Source organism: Mustela lutreola, chromosome 5 (genome assembly GCF_030435805.1).
Source record: "Mustela lutreola isolate mMusLut2 chromosome 5, mMusLut2.pri, whole genome shotgun sequence".
NCBI lineage: Eukaryota > Metazoa > Chordata > Mammalia > Carnivora > Mustelidae > Mustela > Mustela lutreola.
Window position 1 is genome coordinate 114,193,388 of NC_081294.1, and position 16,630 is coordinate 114,210,017.

General features: G+C 37.0%; 1 protein-coding gene across 18 annotated transcripts in view; it reads right to left on the reverse strand.

Annotated features, from left to right (window-relative positions):
• The window catches only part of MEF2C (myocyte enhancer factor 2C), a 163,346-nt gene that overhangs the window by 65,102 nt on the left and 81,614 nt on the right, over positions 1-16,630 (reverse strand). For all 18 annotated transcript variants that reach the window (XM_059175439.1, XM_059175435.1, XM_059175442.1 and 15 more), the window contains one exon: positions 15,044-15,247. In XM_059175439.1, coding sequence (XP_059031422.1) covers positions 15,044-15,247 — 204 coding nt within the window. The remainder of the gene's footprint in view (positions 1-15,043; positions 15,248-16,630) is intronic.

Genomic DNA, 16,630 nt, shown 5'->3' on the forward strand with positions numbered 1-16,630 from the left:
GTTGAGCCAAAAATCAATAAATTATATATGAAAATATCACCATTTAACATTAAAATACTGCTAAAACAATCATATTATTTAATGTTTATGAATGCTATACAATCTGTTATATGTAGTGATCCATGCACTATTCTCTCTACATGATAGTCTAGCATATCATATCATATCGCTATTATATCTAGCAGTATTAAATGACTTTTTAGCAATCAAAAATAGCAAATATTTTCCATATTACACAAGTTTTGCTGAAGAGTCCGAAATGAATATATCAGAGGTAGTTATTTGCAAAACTGAATTTATCCTGCATAGCACCAATGACTCAACAATGGAAATTTTGTTTAAAATGTGTGCAAATAAAAGGCTTTGTCCCTGGAATGTAGCTCTAAGTGGTTCACTATCTAGGTTGAAAATGTCTATGCAGGGTTGTATGTCCTATTTTTCCATGCCTGCAGTAAAGATACAATATGGGAATTCAGCTTGGTAATTACTAATACACCACACAGACACAATTACACCCTGTATGCTGCATGAAGGAATCACTTGTGGTCTGCATCTATTACAAAGAGCAGTAGGGGGCCACCATACAAGACGACAAAATGCTTTACAAGACGGAAGGAGACCAGAAGAGTCGATGTACACAGATACAAGGACCTTGATTCTTCTAGCAATGATTTAAGGCTCTTTCCATCAATTATCGTCCTTTGTCTCAAGAGTCTTATCACTAGCATCATTACAGGAACTGAACATAACAATGCTCAGGCCCGTATAACCCCATGAACTGTGCTGACATTTCCACACCCTGTTGCTATGTTTGACCTGATTATTCAGATTACTTAAGCAAAAAAAAAAAAAAAAAAGTTACCATTACAAAAGTGGTCTATGTACTTTTTAAAAAATGACTTACTTAAAATTCCATTTTTCTAAATTCCTAGCCATCCTACTTTTGAAATTTTACTTTTGAAGGTAGTTTCTACTCTGATTAAAAAAACAAAAGAAAAAAATCTGCTTGGGTGAAAATTCTAATTGTAAGAAAGAAACTAAATATTGGTCTCTCAAGAGGATATACGCTTAAGAAAATTCCTGTATCTAAGGGAGTTAAACCAAGTCAGCTGTTTTCTTTAGCTACATGAGTCACAGGAATAACTTTCTGTGAAACTTTAAAGTTTTGAGTTTAATTGCAAGCAGTAAGCAATTTTTATTGTAACAGTTTTCTCCTAATTATTACACGATGCACATTATTTTACAATACTTTCATTTAAGATGCTTTTTAAAAATATATCTAACAATTATGAATTTTTAAGACCTTAAGAAAGTCAGTTATGGCAGCTTGTCAGGTTCTGTGAAACAAAGCCTTGTCTTTCAGAAAATGTTTACAACCTATGAGAAAAAAAAATGTATCCTGGGGCTAAAATGTTTATTGGCACCTCGAAGTCTGAAGAGAGAGTCAGGCCTGTGGTTTTTTGAGGGCACTTTATCATCGCCTGCATTCTCAAAGGTTTCTCTGAATGAATAGAACTGGATTACTCAGCCTTCTATTCCACGCCTATTCCTCTCCATTTTCCTTGGCACGACTGAGAGCCAGGCTATTTTTAGTTAGGCAGTTTTCTATTTTTAGACAACTACCAGTTAGAAGACATTTGTTAGGAAAAAATTTAAACACACACACACACACACACACACACACACACACACAAAGGGAGGAGGGAAAGAAGCTTCTCTTCACATATTGTAAAGCAGCCTTCAACCTGTAACTCCAGGCATTTCAGCTGCTTTCAATCTTGGAAAAATAAAGAAAAATTCAGAGTTCAGGGTTTTAAAAATAAACCTACCCTCTGGCAAACAGACCAAAATACAACAAGCTGTTACTATGTGAAACAGTGACTACAAAAACAAAGAACATTCTCCAATGATTAAACTGCGAGAAAAGTTGTAGAACGATTAGGTTATAAGAATGTTACACAGGCATGTAACAATTTTCCAGCCTCTCAGCCAGATGTATCATGTTTTAGAATTCACAAAGAGGGGGGGAAAACCTCATATGTAAAGTTAAACCAAGGATGTGGGATGTAATCTTAAGGTTTCCATTCTTAGCACCAGAGAACCTTTTATCAAACTTAAAGGCAATTATATTCACTGCATTTTCCTAACATTTGTATTCTATAGATTTTCTCTAAAATTATAACCACATGTTTACAGAGAAGCTATATATTAAAAAATTCAATGCCAACCAGAAACCAAAATATAAGCTGCTACACAGTATACATGTACACGTATAAGGGTGTGTGTGTGTGTGTGTGTGTATGTGTGTCTATACACTATTACCTTTATTAGTCTCGCTTTTATTTTAATTGGGAATGAGTGACTTTGCAGATTGATTTAGTTTATTAGCTTATCTACTTATCAGTCAAAGTCATAGTTTCACCTATAACCACTATGAGATGTCTTCAAGTACTCGCAGTTGCAATTACTTTCTGGCCTCAGATACCACACTGCACTCTATGTGCTTTGGTTCAGACTGCTGGGAGGATTGTCACAGAGGCATCACCAATAATTAGCACAATGTTTGGAACATGGTCTTCATGTTCATCAATATCTGCTGAATGAAAGAACAAATCCTGAGTACGTTTTCCCCACACTGGTCAACTGGCCCTGGAGGGTGCTGGGCACATCATTACCACTGCCATATTTCCCACTCACCTTGCACATAGAGAATATTTCACAAATATTTGGGGAAAAGAAAATTCACAGGCCTTTGTTCTATAAATTTATAGAAAACAATTTATACAAAATACCATTATTTAGATAAGAATGGTATACTTAGGGCACTGGGTGGCTCAGTGGGTAAAAGCCTCTGCCTTCGGCTCAGGCCATGATCACAGGGTCCTGGGATCGAGCCCCACATGGGGCTCTGCTCAGCAGGGAGCCTGCTTCTGTCTCTCTGCCTGCCTCTCTGCCTACTTGTGATCTCTGTCTGTCAAATAAATAAATAAAATCTTAAAAAAAAAGAATGGTATACTTACATACTTATTAATATAAAATGTTAGACATTTATTCTCAGATTAAGAACTTGCTGCTTCTCTCTCCTTTGGTTAAACAAGTTTTATCACCTAAACTTTCCCCTTGATGTTGAAAATAAAAACACCTTATGTAACAACAGTTTACAATGGACTCTGACATCTTTTATAGCCTGTAATCATCACAGCAGCATGTGAGGAAGTCTGGGTCAGGGTCGACAATACTGACTCAGAGCAGGAACCTGAAGTCAAGATGGTTAAATAACTTGCCCCAGGTTAGAGAACTAGTGTGTGATGTTGCTATAACTAGAACTTAATTTCTCTCCAAATCTGTGGGGCTTTTGAAGTTCTATTTCTTAAATGTAAAATTTAAAATGTGAACTCTCATTACATTGTTCCAACAACATTCTTCAAGAAAATCACTCTGCAGCTTTCTTCCCCCTACCCCCAACCATGGTATTCATTCAGAACCACCACATTTTAAGGAGACCCCAGGCATGAAGCCCAGATGAAGATAAAATTCTTACATTTCCATTGAGGAAAAATCAGAAGAAGCCGTGTGCCTGTGTGCTCTTTCTTTCCTCAAGTGCAAGTCCAGAATTGACCTAGCTTGTGTCTCTTTCCTTGCGAATCTTCTTTACTGTCCCTTCCTCCATTTTCTCTCATCCCTTAGGTCAATCCCAGCCTTGGTGTTCCCTCTCACCTCACTCCACAAAAATCACATTTATCTTAACAAATATTCTCCTGGGAATAAACACTGACTGAGTGGCTCAGCTTTCCTAACTGGGTTTCTGTATCCTGACCCAGACCCTGACACACAACTGGCATGGAGTAAACGTCTGCTGAGGAACAAAAGACAAAATGGCTGCACGCATCCTCTCCAGTGGACAGGCCCTTTCTTAGGTGTATCCATCAGCCGTCATGCAATCATGTCATGAACAAGAGCACTGGATTTGTCAATTCTATCCTTGACAGCAGTGCTGCCCAGGGGAAGGTGATGAATATTTCTATACCTGTCCTGACCAGTATGGGATCTCCTGATCACATGTGGCAATCAAGTACTTGCAATGTGGCTAGTGAGACTAGGAGCCGAACTTTTACTTATTTATTTATTTATTTATTAAAAAAAAGATTTAATTAATTTATTTTAGAGAGTGAGAGTGCTCGCACTAGATGGGGGAGAAGTATGGGGGAAGGCTAGGGAGGGAAAAAGAATCTCAAGCAGACTCCTTGCTGAGCTTGGAGCCCAATGCAAGGCTTGATCTCACCACCAGAGATCATGACTTGAGCAGAAACCACGAGTCAGACACTCAACTGACTGCGCCACCCAGGGGCACCTAGAAGCTGAACTTTCATTTTATTTTTTCAAAGATTTTATTTATTTATTTGACAGAGAGAAAGAGACATCGAGAGAGGAGATCTGGCAGGGAAAGTGGGAGAGGGAGAAACAGGCTTCCTGCAGAGTAGGGAGCTGCATGCGAGGCTCGATCCCAGGGCCTTGGGATCATGACCTGAGCTGAAGGCAGGTGCTTAACCGACTGAGCCACCCAGGCGCCCTGGAGCTGAACTTTTAAATTTTATTTCATTTCAATTAACTTACATTTAAGTAGCCACATGTTGCTAGTGGCTACCTTATTGATGAATGCAGATCTATATCATTTCATTCTGAAATCTGGTTATACTATCCAAAAAGAATTCACGTGACAGAAATGATTGGGTTTGTAATTGTCAGGCCATCGGCACTAAATATATCACTTATTTACAGATGTGTGTAGTAACTCAGAAAGGAGTTCTGTTTCTGCAACCACAGAGAGTAGAATTGGTTTTTTGTTGGTAGCTCATTCTCAGGGTAATTCTGACCTTACTTTTTCCTCTCCAAAATGGTTTTATTGAGGTTACACTGATGGCATTTTTTATGACTCTAGAGTCATTTGCATGCAACTTCGAAAAATAAGTTTTTCTCTGATTCAGAAATTCTAGAATAAAAGATACTATCACCAATTCATGTATCAGTTTATTTCGTAATCACAATTTCTCAGATGTGAGAAAAAACCCCAAATACCCATTGTACAGTTTACTGTTTATAGTATTTCTTATCCTAAAACAGTAGCTCTAAATAGTTACTGAGTTTATTTACTAAAACATAAAGATAAGAGATTTAATTGATATGAAGAGGCTTTCAGAATCTAATTAACCTCCCAGCTAGTCATTAACTCTATGACCTTTAGAAATAATTGACAGGAAATTTTTTTTGCCTTATAAAGAAACTTCCATTGGGTGGCTAAATTTCAGGGTAACAGAGACTATAGTAAATGCCGTTGAGACATGACTGGATAATATGCAAAATAGCTATTAGTAAAATGAGATGGATTTCCAATAATATAATCTATCCACCCAATCTGTTGTACACATTTGCAGCACTTGCCTAATTACAGTCCTTTTAGTGATCATGTCTAAAGTCTTTTCCCAGAACGTTCTATGAATTATTTGGCTGTGAGAATAAGGAGGAAAGCATGGCAGCCACTTTCTCTGCACCCATAGCACACATGCAAACCAATCATATCACACATGCCCACCCGCGGTCTGCTTTCAGAATCAGAATCTTCCTCAACACGTGTTCCAGCCACTACCAACTGACAGGCACTCACAAGGGCCGGGACCAGGCCAGGAGATGCAGTGTTCACACACAAAGTGTGACTCAACTGAGTAGTGACAGGCCTTTCACATAATACTTCCGAAAACCTAATGCCCTTGCTTTCAAGAATTAGTTTCACCAAATATCACTTAAAAAAAAAAACCTACTATATGATATGATTCTAGATCTCAGTAAAGCTACAAAAAAGAAATGTTTAAAAATGTACTTTCAGATTCCATGCTGGAGAAAACAGATGTTTGGAAAGGAAAGTCTTGATCTTTGTTGCTCAAAGTTTAGTCCACGACTAGCAGAATCAGCAACAGCATCACCTGGGAACTGGTCAAAAAAACAGATCTTTGGCCCTGCCGCATACCAGTGAGTCCGAATCAGCCTTTAAGCAAGAGTCCCAGTGATTCAGACTGGACCAGAAGCTATTCATTTGAGACCCACTAATCCCTCTTGTCAGATCCTGGCCAAAGTACCAACAGGTTGCTTCTCTCTTCCTCAGGAATCAATGTAGATTGATCTTTTTCTTTCCACCATTACTACAGGTAGTATTTCTATGTGGTCTACTGTGCCAATTTTTTCTTACACAACAACAACTTTATTCATCCCAGGTTCACTTGAAAGATTCTCACCTTTATTTTTATTAGAACATATTTGACTTCAACAAGGAAAATTTGGTAAAGTTTAATTTTATTTATACTATAATGATCACCAGTAAGTTCTTTTATAAATATATATGTATATATGCATATGTATATATACACAAATATATATGTGTGTGTGTGTGTGTGTGTGTGTATAATATTTATTGAATGTCTACAATGTGTCATTCATTGAGATGGCTGTTGGAGTTAACAGCGATAAATAAAACATCATTATGTCTTTCAGGGAAGCGAGACAGACTTAGAATAATAAATTTTAAAAAATTCAGTGAGGGGGCGCCTGGGTGGCTCAGTGGGTTAAACCTCTGCCTTCAGCTCAGGTCATGATCCCAGGGTCCTATGATCAAGCCCCGTGTCGGGCTCTCTGCTCAGCAGGGATCCTGCTTCCCTCTCTCTCTCTGCCTGCCTCTCTGCCTACTTGTGATCTCTGTCAAATAAATAAATAAAATCTTTAAAAAAATTCAGTGAGGTAACTGAAATTACAAATATTATTTGATTAAAAGACTTATCATCTTGTATTCCAACTGTAGGCAGGACTCTGGAATTGTTCCTAAAACTTCACTTTTGAGTATTCCACAGTGATATATTCAGTAGCCAGTCCTGAGGAAGTAAGGATGTTCTGTTCTTTGAAAGCTGATTTGATACTTTTAAGGCCAAACAATGCTACCTTTACTGAGGTGATAACCAATTATGATTCAAAATATGTTGTCCAACATCAAATTCCACATGCCATGAAATCTGTACATATCACTAAAAATTGACTATAAAGATCCAGGCTTGGGGCGCCTGGGTGGCTCAGTGGGTTAAAGCCTCTGCCTTCGGCTCAGGTCATGATCCCAGGTTCGTGGGATGGAGCCCCGCATCAGGCTCTCTGCTCAGTTGGGAGCCTGCTTCCGTTCCTCTCCCTCTCTGCCTACTTGTGATCTCTGTCTGTCAAATAAATAAATAAAATCTTTAAATTAAAAAAAAAATCCAGGCTAAATATTTTTCCCCTTTCACTTTCAGATACTGGGGGGGGGGGGCTCCAAAACACGAGAACTTTGGTTTGTTCCAGTTCAAGAATGATCATGTGAAATTCTGATGATAAAGTGCTGGTGATTAGTAATGACAAAGAGGTTACATTAGTGAGAAAAGGGCTGTATTTTGAAACCTACTGTATTTTCTACTATTAAATACTTTTCAGCCGGCTGTTAGTACTAATGCCCATACACCATTAGAGCCGTGCAGTAACAAATGAGAGGAAATTCAGTTTTATTGCCTTGTGCATATAACTCGAGTAATCTAACATGCACTTTATTTGTTCAGCAATGATGTTCTTAATAAATGAGATGTGAAGCAGCTTTTCATGTTCACAAAACACATGTAAATTAAGTTAAAATCTTGTTTTAAAAAGAAACACATTTTTACATATCAAATTTGATATCTAAAAATCCATTTGGTCGTCATGACAAATGTGAAGATACTTTTAGGCCCATTTCTTCTCTTAGACTTTGGGGAATAAAGATAAATGTGATTTATAGGTACTAGTAAAGTCTTCTAAAGAGATATAAACAAAAATGAACATTACAATTTAGTAGAAATTTGCAAAACATTGTTTTCACAAGATCATTTTTTCCCTTTTTTCTTGGAAGCCTCGACACCAAAGGTTTAAATCCTTTATGGAATATACTAATCCTTTCTTCATTTTTTCACTGCTATCTATTGAAAAGCAATTATATACTTGGTTTAACAGAGGACAGGTTAGAGCTACTGAGTTACCTGCAGTAAGAACTATTTTAATTATATTTTATAGTACCCTAAGAAAAATTTTTAATGGACTTTAAGAATATTATTTCTCTAAGTTCCTTCATAAAGAAAAAACCTGCTTTTCTGAAGAAATGAAATTACTAATTATAAAGTTAAATACTGGTTCATGTTGCCTCAAGTAAATTTAAAATAGTAACAAGAAAGGTCTACCCCCTTTCCGTTCACAAGCTTCACATTTAAAAAAACAGCACACATTGCCTAGCTCCCTGTCAGGCTGGACAATTTGCAAATGCTTTCTGACCAGGTAGTAAGTCTACCGATTGACTCTGTGGTTATTGGTTTAGGGGTAAAATATGTTTTTAGTTTTACACTGAGTGTTTAGCCCCAAATTGGTGTCTCTCATAATGAACATTTATGCTCGAGATTCTAAAATCTCATGGTGACACAGCTCTTTACTTCTAAAATGCACTCCTCAAATTTTATATTGAAGAACTAATCTTGGTGTTAACTTGAGAACGCAATTAGTTTAAAATGCCTCTCTTTTCACATTTCAATCTAGACCAGCCCTGTTGCATGGAACTTTCTGTGACAATCAATGCATGTTATATCTTCCCTGTCTTATCTGGCAGTCACTAGTTGCAGGAGGTTACTGAGACCTTGAAATGTGGCTAGCGCGAGTGGGGAACTGGACTGGACATCTTATCTAGTTTCAATTCATTTAAATGTGAATTGTCATATATGGTTAGTGGTCACTGTATTAGCATAGATCTGGATTTAGTTTCTGGATTGTGCTTTGGTAAAATTTGCCAAATTTTAATGAAGTTTCATTGGAGCTATAAAAGCATTTTTCACATTTTAGGTTTGTAATATTATGCTATATGATAATCACTTGGACGTACACTGTTATTAACTGTTTTATTAAACTGTCTCCCCCTGTTTATTTATTCTACAAATATACTCTGAGGGCCTGATAGTCTCTAGGCCTCACATGAAGTTCTAGTGATAAAATGGTAAACAAAATGTACACAGTCCCTTCCCTTCAGGAGTTTAAAATCTACTGTGGAACAGGAACCAGATAATATGGTGCCTTTTTTTTTTTTTTTAAGATTTTATTTATTTATTTGACAGACAGAGAGATATCACAAGTAGGCAGAGAGGCAGGCAGAGAGAGAGGGGGGAAGCAGGCTCCTTGCTGAGCAGAGAGCCAGATGTGGGGCTTGATCCCAGGACCCTGAGATCTGACCTGAGCCGAAGGCAGAGGCTTAAGCCCTTGAGCCATGCAGGTGCCCCATAATATGGTGCTTTGATGGAGGAAACATAGTTCTAACTCTAATACAGAAAAAAAGGCTACCACGAGGTAAATTGGACAGTTCAAGGATGGCTTTCCAAAAGTATAAATTGGGACCTTTCTTGAAGGAAGGAGTGTTAAAGACAAAACAAATCAGGTTTGGAGAAGCTGAGGAAAATAAACATGTTTTGGTGGTTCAAATATAGGATGGCGGTGGTAGGGGGAGGGAAATAGAAAAGAGGGAGGCTGGAGAAGAAGATAAAAACAGGGGACCAGAACATGCATGGCCTTGTGCGCAATCTTAAGGACCAAGAGTCCTTGAGGGCCTTGTTTATGTTTGTATCTCTAGGCATTCCAAGGCACATACTACATGGCAGGAATTCAACCAATCTTTGTTCATTGAATGCATAAGGAAATAAAAAATAAAACAAATAACCAGACAAATAAATGAATGCACTTTTACACTTAAGTACCCATGATGCATATCAAGAAGAGCACCTGTTATGAGGAGCACCGGATGTGGTATGTAAGTGACAAATCACTAAATTCTACTCCTGAAACTAATATTACACTATATGTTAATGAACTGGAATTTAAATAAATACTTGAAATGAAGAAAAAAAAAGAAGCCCATGGAAAGAGCCATGTTACTTCATTGCAAAAAAAAAAAAAAAAGTACTGATATGTAATATACATCTATAAAGCACGCATACAAATAATTTTATCTCCCCCATCATATTTTTTTTTAAGCAGGCCCCAACTTATAACCCTGAGATCAAGACCCAAGCTGAGAACAGGAGTCAGAAGCTCAACTGACTGAGCCCCTTAGGCGTCCTTTATATATCCATATTTTGTAATATAGAGTGTAAAATTGGAACCTACTCAATTAGTTTAGATACAATGAAAGCTCAAGTAAAATAAACAGATTTTCTTATTTTACATATATTTCCAAATTTGATAATACATGGCTTATAAAAAAGTCCATTTCCACTATTTGTTGCATTTGGTTTTCAACAAAAATTATAGCTCTCAATTTTCACCAAGCTACGCAAAAGTTGTTAGCTTATTGATAACCTCCAGGAGCATTGTGAAACAATAAAATTTATAAGCTATTTCCAGTTCTAATTCAGGCCTTAATTATTACCATGCAAGGAAACATTTTGGTGGAACAACTGTTCTTAGAATTCTTTAAATCCAAACAAGATTCAGATGATGGAAAATAAAATTTCATGTAAATATCATCTCTTTCTCTCCTATCTTCCTTTCTCCCTTTCTCTCTTACACACACACACACACACACACACACACTACACACACACACTCTTCTCGCTAATTTGTGCATCTAAAAAAAAAAAAAAGTAATCCTTTGATGAAACAACTGTAAATCCAAGATTTATTTTGCAGGGGTTATGTCCATCTTTTTTTTTTTTTTTTTTTTTAGATTTTTGCAGATACCCTTTATTTCTTTTTTCTTTTTAAATTTTTTATTTTTTATAAACATGTATTTTTATCCCCAGGGGTACAGGTCTGTGAATCAGCACTCACCAAAGCACATACCCTCCCCAGGTTATGTCCATCTTTTTTGATTTCCTAGGGAGCAACAGAGGGCCCTGTGTTTTATTCCCCTTCCACCCTTAGTCATTGACTAATGGCCCAGACTGGATGAAAACAGAATCACTGAATCACTGAAGGGTGACATCCTCCCTCCTGGCCAGGTGCTAAGTGGCAATCTCTTAGGGGTATTTGGTTAGAAAATGTGTTTGATACGGAGGTAACTTGTCTGGGACTTCTGCCACTCCAAGGACCACCTGCAATGATCTGGGGATCAATGACTTGTTTGAATGACTTTTGATCAATTGTTTAGCTTATATCTTCCTTTGAGTTGCCTGTATTACATTAATGAGGGCTCCTTAGCCCTCCAACTGTTCCTGAGCTGCTTTTTATATGCGTTCTATAACCTTAACAAGAATGCCTGTCTTCTGCTGTTTCAGAATCCCTTGTATAGTGCTGACTATAAGCTGACACTTGCTAAATCATTGTTAAGAGAAGGATGGCCCGAAAGCGTGTTCTGTGGGCCTTGCATTCTTCAGGTCATCTTGAATTGCTCAACACCACATCTTCCAGGAATAGAGCCCAACATCAACTGTATGGTAGAATGGCAGAAGGGAGACAGGAGTGGAGCTAAGACAGTTGGAAGAGACGAAGGGGAGAGTTCCCTTAATATCATCAGAATCCCTACTTAATTTCAACAGCCTTATAAGCCAGCATTTTGAGTAAATATCCAGTCTACTTGTCATATAGTAAAATAAAATGGACTTTCTTCAAAGAAAGCGCTTTTAATACAGTAACTGTTTTTGTTTTTTTAAAGCAATGGATTAAAAATTTAACACATTTACTAAATCTGGCATATTTATATATTGTATCTAAACAGATATTCAAGCTGCATTATAATATAATAATAAAAAAACCTATCTCAGTCTGTCTATTAAGTCTTTGTCTTTGTGCCATTGTAACAGTAGTGCTAATTATCAAGCAAAGACATGATAATTACGCAGAGCTTTTTTGCTAAAAGAAGGAATCTTTTTCAACACCCACGCGCTGCACAATTTCCTATGACCCTGTAACACTACTCTAGTATGGCCCAGAAATTTGTATTTTGGTCTAAATGCTGGGAATCATATTATTTCTCTCTCTGTGCCAATCTTTTTTTCTTGTGAGTAAACTGTTTTTGGAAGGTTAAGGGAGAGGGATAATGGTCCAAATGGGAAATATAAAACTAATGACCCTTCATGAAACATATTATGCTCCTCATTAAACTTACGCAGTTAGATGTATTCCATTAAATTAAAATAAATAGGATTTAAAATTTTACCCGGGAGTAGTAAACTACCTTCACTCTCAACTTTGTGTTAGATTCATTCTAAGGATGGATTCCTCAAATCCCTGATGTATCCCAGTTTCTTAGCCTCCAAAACAATTTACATCTTTTTTTTTTTTTTTTTAAGGAGGGGAAGGGCAGTGGGAGAGGGAGAGAGAATCAAGCAGGCTTCACACCCAGCATAAAGCCTGATGCAGGGCTTGATCTTACAACCATGAAATCATGACCTGAGTTGAGATCAAGAGTCGGATGCTTAACTGACTGAATCAGTCAGACACCCCCAACACAAATTATGTCTCAGGGCTGCAGAAGTTTTCAAACTTAGTGTATGAAAGAATTACTTGGGAAACTTATAAATGCAGTTTTCCATCCAGATGCCGTCTTCTCCGCCAAGTATTTCAAGAGTAGCGATTTCAATGAGCTGCACTTAGAAAAATACTCAATGTGGGGGTGATGTAAATTTTATTAGGCTTAGGGAGCCCTCTTACTTCTTCCTCATTTATCTCTATTATTACTAAAATGGAAAAGCGAAATAGATGAAGAATGTGTGATTCAGGTAGTTGAGCAGGACCGATTTATAATATGTTCTGTTCATCCCAAGAATCAAGCCATCCCTAGGTTTGGTCCAGGACCCCCAGACTATCTTTTTTGAGAGATTCAGAGCTTTACTGAATTAAACGCAAGATAATAGAGCTGCTGCTTTACTCTCTTTCAAAAGTATTGCTTTTTAAAGAATTGTGTTGCAAAGGACTTTCGAACTCAATGCCTTCATTTTTAAGATGAGGACACTTCAGCCCAGAGAAGTAGCTAACTTGTCACACAGTAAGAGTGTACAAGACAAGGTTTCAAATGCAAGCCCTCTGACTTGTAACCCAGTGCTCTTCTTATGGCCTTTAAAGAAGTCTGGCTCAGATACCCATCTGTCCAAGATTATGAAAGTCCTGAGAATGTGAAGTTCTCTGTTAAATCACACAGTATATTCCTGACTAAAGCTCTCAGAAAAATGAATTTTCTAGATTTTTAAGCTTCTTTAAGAAAGCGAAGTTTAAAAGCACATTTTTCAAATACTTTACTATGGTTCTACTGCATTTTACATCATGTTAAGGACTGGAGCAGTTTAGGGCTAATGACAAATTCTAGCTCAACTCTGATACCCTGAAGTATCTGTTGTAATGGTTTTGGTAATGAGATGGAGTCTTGAGTATTGAGTTGTTTTGTGTTTGGAACTTACGTTAAATGTGTGTGAGTGCACAGGCACACAAACTCACATACACAAACACACACACAGAAGCACCTATGAGATTTGACGTTGACCAGTTCTGTTCATATTCGTGTTTGTTTATGAATTTTCACAGTTACAGGTATACGTGGATAAAATTTTTTCCAGAAATGTTTTCAGGAAAGTTTTCAGGTAAGTTTTGTAAATGGCCTTAAATTTCAACATCAAGGCACACAATTAAAATCATGTCAATGAAAAACTAAAGTGACATTCAGTAATGCAAATCTGCAAGTATTTTATACATATACCACATTAAGTTTATTCACTTTCGTTTTCTGAAATTATTTGCTTGGCTTTGTTAGGCAAAAACAAAAAAGGCGATCAGTTCAATACTTTTATTGTTTTATATTATTTATTTTTTAAGTAGGCTCTATACCCTGTGTGGAGTGCAAAGTGGGGTTTGAGATCAAGACCTGAGAGTCGAATGCTTAACCGACTGAGCCACCCAGGTGGCCAAATAAAGGCAAAGACATGAGAATCAGTCTTAGGCAATTATAAGACTGGTCAAATTAGTGCTAAATTATTTTCATAATATGAAACAGTCTAAAAGTAATGACAAAAATAACCTATACTCTGGTAAACTGACCCTGAAAACATACTTTTGAAAAATTTATTAGTTTTCTTTTAACTCTGGGAAAGCAATCATAATCACCATCACTAATCATGAGGAGATAGACAAGTGAAGGAGACAGACAGATAGGGACAGTCCTCACTGAACGTCTTTTTTGATTCAGTATTCACTGTTTATGAAGGGTATTATAAGGCAATAATATTTAAATAGGATATGTGCAGGAAGTGTTTAAAACTGTATGGCAATGCTACTTATGCTAATGAATCAAAAACATTTTTGTGTTTTAATGTGATGCTTATTTATTTCTGGCACAATAAAACGTTTTAAATCTAACTTTCATAAAACACCAAGCTAACATTTAGAAATTCATTTTCATCAGATTTCTGATTCTGCGTATATTAACAATGCTATACTAAATGATATAATTGGGGGGAAAACATTTCTAGCAGAATAATTGTCTTTACCCTTTCAGTAAGAATGCATTAGGAAGAATGAATTAGAAGAGACAAAGTGAGAAATTGAAGTATAAGGCTGGGTGAGTTCATTTTTAAATATTTTTTTTTCTTTGACGATGCTGTGACACTAGTCTATACCTAAAAGAAATCACCAAAAGTCAGTAAAGCCCTGTGTTGGCCACAATTCCCAAGTCTTATTCCTGATACGGCCGTGTGGAGGATGAGGTCAATACGTTGACAGTGGTGCCTGTTTTCTAGCAAGGACCAGGTATCTACATTGTCCTTATCACCATATCGCTCTAACTTGCATTTTGCAGGAATAGAAAGGGTGGGGTAATGTTGGAGTGATAACCGGGGGACATCCGTGGGGAACAGGAACACCTTAGGAAAAGGAACCAGTATGTGTGCGTGCACGTGTGTGCGTGGAAGGGGGAGGTCCAACCATCACACCACTCAGCTGGGGGTGGGGATGGGGGGGTGGGGTTCGCCAACCACGCATGCGCTCTCACCTCCACGATGTCTGAGTTTGTCCGGCTCTCATGCGGCTCATTGTACTCCGTGTACTTGAGCAACACCTTGTCCATGTCGGTGCTCGCGTACTGGAACAGCTTGTTGGTGCTGTTGAAGATGATCAGCGCGATCTCACAGTCACAGAGCACGCTCAGCTCGTAAGCCTTCTTCATCAACCCAAATTTCCTCTTTGTAAATGTCACCTGGAAAAAAAAAAACCAGGCAGTTTTGGTGTTTTTTTTTTTAAAGGAAAAGAAAACTTTTTTTTTTCTTTTTAACAGTACTACTTTTTTTCCTTTGTGAAACAAAGTGTGTCGTTGTCAGAGCCCTTGGGCACTAACACATTTGGAAAGAAAGCAAATAAATCTAAAACTAATTTCTTCTTAGAATTTGAAAAGTGTGATTTCCAGCTTGTTGCTGAATGTGAAACTGTAAATGCCAGATTTAATGTAGGGCATTTTAATGAAGGTGACCAGAGAACTATTCATGTTTTCTGGAGCAATTTAAGATTTGAGAAAATTAATTTCAGCATGGTTAACATCTTTCCCAATTATAAGTTTGGAGCTCATTTTTTGACCATGTGAAGACTGGACATGCATACCATTTTCGATGCGTGTTCAGAAATTCTTGGTGTGTGTGTCCAAAACTTTTAAGAATTTGTTTTGTTTAACTGAAAACATTCGAAGGGATAAGACTGCTTTCAGACAGTGCTGTATTATGTTTTCTAGAAATGCAGCAAAAAGTTGGGAAGTACTTTTGTCAAAATACCGTTAGGGTTCTGTTTTCAATCTTCTGTGTATCTTTCCTCCCTTCTCAGGCCTGAAAATGTATTATTATCTTTTCCTTTTTTTTCTTTTAATCTAATCTATTACCAAGTCCCATAATTCCTTCCCTTGAAATGTTTCTCAGGTTCACACTTTCTTGTCTACTTCCCAGGCGGCTCTATCATTCTCGTACTTATCAGTTTCCTGTCCTAGATGATCTCCCTGTCTGAAATCATTCCTTCCTCAATTCATCTCCAATCTTTAAAATTCACTCTTCACAATGCCTTTCTCCTGATGAGCTGTCTACAACAGCTCTGACTTTGAATACTTCCTATCTGGCAAGGATACCAAATGCAAATAAAAATTTCACCATTCCCAATTTCATTCCTTTCTTGATTACACTCTAGTTTGTCCACCAAAAACCATGGACATTGTTAACTGTAAGCTTTTACATGGCCCAGCATTTTCCAGCAGGTGTTCTCTGGAATATCATTTCTATAAAATACTCTTCAGGACAAAAAGTTCAGTAGCTTAATACATTTGGGAAATGAGGCACATTGATATATTAAAGGCTGGAAAAATTTTTAAATTTTGTTTAACCTGCCAAACCATTTCCTGAAAGAATGTTTGTTTCTTTGCTTATTTATTTATTTAGAGGAGCATTTACTATCAGTTTTCAAAGCTAGGTTTTTTGAGTCATATACTCTGGGAAATGCTGACTAACTTAATTTAGTTGATTTTTATTTTTTATTATATATTTATTTATTTTTAAAGATTTTATTTATTTATTTGACAGACAGAGATCACAAGTACACAGAGAGG